This window comes from Arachis hypogaea, chromosome 8 (assembly GCF_003086295.3).
Source record: "Arachis hypogaea cultivar Tifrunner chromosome 8, arahy.Tifrunner.gnm2.J5K5, whole genome shotgun sequence".
NCBI classification, from domain to species: domain Eukaryota; kingdom Viridiplantae; phylum Streptophyta; class Magnoliopsida; order Fabales; family Fabaceae; genus Arachis; species Arachis hypogaea.
The window spans coordinates 27,765,533-27,769,832 of record NC_092043.1 but is presented as its reverse complement, the minus strand read 5'-3'; the positions used below and the strand labels follow the sequence as shown (position 1 = coordinate 27,769,832).

The 4,300-nt window shown below is 36.5% G+C and overlaps 1 protein-coding gene across 1 annotated transcript; it reads right to left on the bottom strand.

The window, feature by feature from the left end:
* Nucleotides 1-826: 826 nt before the first annotated feature.
* On the bottom strand, nt 827-3,854 carry LOC140174689 (uncharacterized). Its single transcript, XM_072200181.1, has 6 exons — nt 3,631-3,854; nt 3,206-3,547; nt 2,943-3,122; nt 2,315-2,378; nt 1,519-1,615; nt 827-1,065 (listed from the first exon to the last, which is right to left on the bottom strand). Exons 1-6 carry the CDS (start codon nt 3,852-3,854, stop codon nt 827-829), a joined length of 1,146 nt encoding a protein of 381 aa, XP_072056282.1.
* Nucleotides 3,855-4,300: the final 446 nt, after the last annotated feature.

Below are 4,300 nucleotides of genomic sequence, written 5' to 3'. Positions count from 1 at the left end.
ATACACGCATTCTTTCTTTTCGTTTTTAATTTTTGGTCCCATTTGGGCTTGCAATATTTTTGGTAGCCCAAGTACCTAATGAGCAGAATAAAAAATAGAAGGCTAGAAGCCCAAGCCCCCATGTAATTGGCCTTTTGGATAAGTAAATTTTTTTTGTGACTAAATAGAAAAGAAAGAAGGAAAAAAATAGAGATAAAGCCAAATTAATTGGCTAGATTCATATCTAAATTTATTAGATGTTGAATCTCACTCCATAGTTGGCTCCAATTCGAGTGAATGTTCGCACCAGAAGCATCTGCTTTAGCCATACAATCTGCAACACTATTTGCATTCCTCTGAATTAAAAGAATAGAAACTCTTCAATTCCAATTCATAACTTTCTGTATATGCTTTGCCAAATCCCATTCCGGAATATCTTTACCAAGCATTCTTTGGTTTACCAAGAAAAGAGCTTCTAAACAGTCTATTTCACAAATAACCTCACGAAATTCACTCTCCCAAGCAAGAAGTAAACCTATCAAAATTGCATACAATTCAGCAAAAAGAATACTGCACACTTTGACTTTTCCAGTGCAACCTTTCAACCAACATCCATCAATCAGGATTGCGAATAATACAACTAAAACTAGCATAGCCAAAAGGAGCAAAACAACTAGCATCACAATTTAATTTAACAGAATAAAGTGGAGGTGGAACCCAATGCAAACAAAGCAAAGGAGGAGACAAAGATTGATGCATAGCAAAAATAGTGTAAAACTCCCTTACTGAACTACGAATCAAACTCACCACTTTACTAGCACTCCAAGAATCATCTATATTAAATAAGTCATGATTCCTGCTTTTCCAAATCCACCAGATGGTCGAAAAAAAAAAGAAAAACATCTCTATTCCTTGCACCTCTATAGAGCCAATCACGTAAATCTGAGTTATCTGAATACAGGTCTAAAAGGTTCCAGACCTCCTTGGCACTATGACACTCCTGAAGACAATGAAGAATGGATTCAGAACCATTCTGACACCGATGACAAGTGCTAGATAAAGCTAAGCCATGACCCAAACGAAACTCTGCCATAGGAATAGCATTATGAAGACTGAGCCAAATCAAGAACTTGTACTTCTCAGGAATATGCAGTCGCCATACCCACAACCAATTATCATGCTCATTCCAGTCAAACTTTCTTTTAGATAGCCAACTGTACCCACTCCTAACTGAGTAGAGTCTAGAAGATGCCACATCCCACGACCAACCCGAACTATCTCCAACATTCAAATCCGGATTATAAGCATTCAAACGCTGTTTGACATCTTCTGGAATGATAGAGAAAATATCATGGAGATTCCATTGACCATCTTTTCAAACGTCTCTAATAGTTAAATCAAAGTCAGATATATGTACAAAAGAGACATCTTGAGCAATTGGGCCCTCAATACTCCAATTGTCAAACCAAAAAGATTGATCAAGTGACCCGACACACCAAGAGAAGGCATCCTTAAGAGCACCAAAAGCCTTTGAGATACTCTTCCAAACATGAGAAGCGTTGCAAGGGACAGGGCCATCTAAAACTCCCTCATTCCTCAGATACTTCGCCTTCAATAGTGCAACCCAAGGCTTGTCCTAACAATGGAAAAGTTGCCAAACCAATTTATTAAATAAAGATATATTAATACACGCAGGATCTCTAACACCCAGGCTACTAAATTTCTTTGGAGTGATTACGGTCCTCCAATTAACAAGAGAAAGACCTCTACCATCAACTTGACCCTTCTAAAGGAACTGTCTCATCATAGAAGACAATTTATCACAAACCCAATTTGAAAAAAAAGATACCTGCATATGATAGACAGGAATGGATGCTGCAACAGAATTGATCAGGCAAAGTCTCCCTACTTTATTTAGAAGTCTTCCTTTCCATTTAGCTAATCTTTCCCTCACCTTTTCAATCACCGAATGAAAAGAAGCCCTACTGGTATGGGAATGATTAAGGTTAACTCCAAGATATCTTCCTAAGTCCAAAGCAAAACGTATTGAAGAAACACTAGTAAAAATATCTCTTCTACGAGCAGTCACATTTTTAGAACAAAAAGCTTTAGACTTTTCAAGATTCACTTTCATGCCAGATGTCTTGCAGAAAATGTTAATAAAATGCATGACTATTTGAACCTAACTCTTTGTAGCCTGACAGAAAAGTAAGAGATCATCTGCAAACATCAAGTGAGAAAATTTTGGGCCACCCCTAGTGATAGAAACTGGCTTCCACACACCTTCGACCACCTTATGAGATATATAGCAAGCAAGTCTTTCCATACAAAGTACAAATAAGTAAGGAGACATTGGATCACCCTGTCTAAGCCCCCTTATAGGAGCAAAACTATCCAATCTATTCCCATTCCACATAATAGAAAGAGATGATGCACGGACACAATTCATAATCAAATTAACAGTGATGATAGAAAAACCAAAAGCAATTAGAGTACTCTCCAAAAACCTCCAATCAACCCTATCATAAGCTTTTTCAAGATCAATTTTAAAAGCAAGAGCACCTTTCTTTGATTTTGTGTGCTTCATGAAATTCAAAATTTCTTGGGTCACAATAATATTATCAGGAGCACTACGACCCGGAATAAAACCTCCTTGCAAAGGACTAATAATATCTGGAAGAAAAGGCTGAAGTCGATTAGTCAATACTTTGGTGATAATTTTATAAACAACATTACACAAGATAATAGGCCTGAAATCCTTCATAAAGGCAGGGTTATCAATTTTAGGAATAATCACAATCAGAGTTTCCATGATGCTAGGATTTAAGTACTCTCCCAAGAAAGCGCTCAAGATAATATTCCAAATCTCAGTGCCTACTATCTCCCAATATTCTTTAAAAAAATAAGCTTGAAAGCCATCTGCACCAGGAGCTTTATAAGGGCTCATACTGAATACTACTGACTTGACTTCCGCAAAAGAGATAAGGTCAATTAATCTAGCACAAGCCTCGGTGTTTAGAGTGGGCATCGGAACATCCCCTAAACAATCAACCTCAACATCTTCTGTTGTATCAAAGAGATTCTTGTAAAAAGAGAGGGCTTCTTCCTGGAGAATATCTGAATCAGTAGACCAAGACCCATCTCTAACATATAATCCATGTACTCTATTATGGTTTCTACGCACCAAAGTCTGAAGATGAAAGAATTTAGTGTTTCTATCCCATACTTGACCCACCGCTCTCTAGATTTCTGGTACCAAAAAAGTTCCTCTTGCAATAAAAGCCTATTGTAATCTTCCCTCAGTTCAGCTTCTTTAATTCTCAGAGATAACACACCGGTAACCTCCAAACGCCGTTGAATCTGATCAATCTGATATTCCAGCTTACTTTTTCGCATAAAAATATTTCCAAAAATATTTAAGTTGAAGTCCAAAGAAGCCTGTTGAACCATCTTAAGCCTTTCAATAACACCTCCAAACTCTTGATTCGAAGCCTTACTAATAACATGTTTATAAGAAGGATGTTCTGCCCTCGCAGCTTGGAACCTAAAAGGATGAGATCCTTTCACTCTGGGGCCACCATGACAACGAACTAAATAGGACAATGATCAGAATGAAGCCTACTAAGAATTTCAGAATAACCCTTAGAAAACATTGTCATCCACGCCTCATTAACTAGAGCTCTATCCAACTTTTTGGCCATGTTCCTGCCAGCCTGAACTGCTCTATACCAAGTATATCTCCTACCAGTCACTTTAAGATCAAAGAGCTCACAGTCATCTAAAGTAGCAGCTAATAGACTAGCTCTGTGAGAAGAAAAATAAGCACCTGTATTCTCGTCTGGCGCCACAATCTCATTAAAATCACTAACGGCCATCCACGGTCCATTATGACCTGAATTAATAGAACACAAATGATCCCGAAACATACTTCTTTTTTCGAATTGAGGACTCCCATACACTGCACTACAAAGTCAAACTAAGTTATCCATACTCATTTTTACTGTGATACATTGGTCAATTTGGATAAATAAATTATGATAATGTAAAATCATAAATGTAATCACTGACAAAAAAAAAATCATAAATGTAATATAATAATATGAGAGCATTGATCACTAAATAAAGCTCGACAGTTCAAATTTGCGACAGATTAATTTTTTATCTGAAAATATTGTGGGAAAAAAATATAAGAGTATTGACTATAGCATCTCTCTAATAACAATAACTAATAATAAAAATAATTAAATTTAAGCCAATGTGATAATTAATTATACTATTTAATAATATAATTCAGATGATTAATTGATTATACATGTCCTTT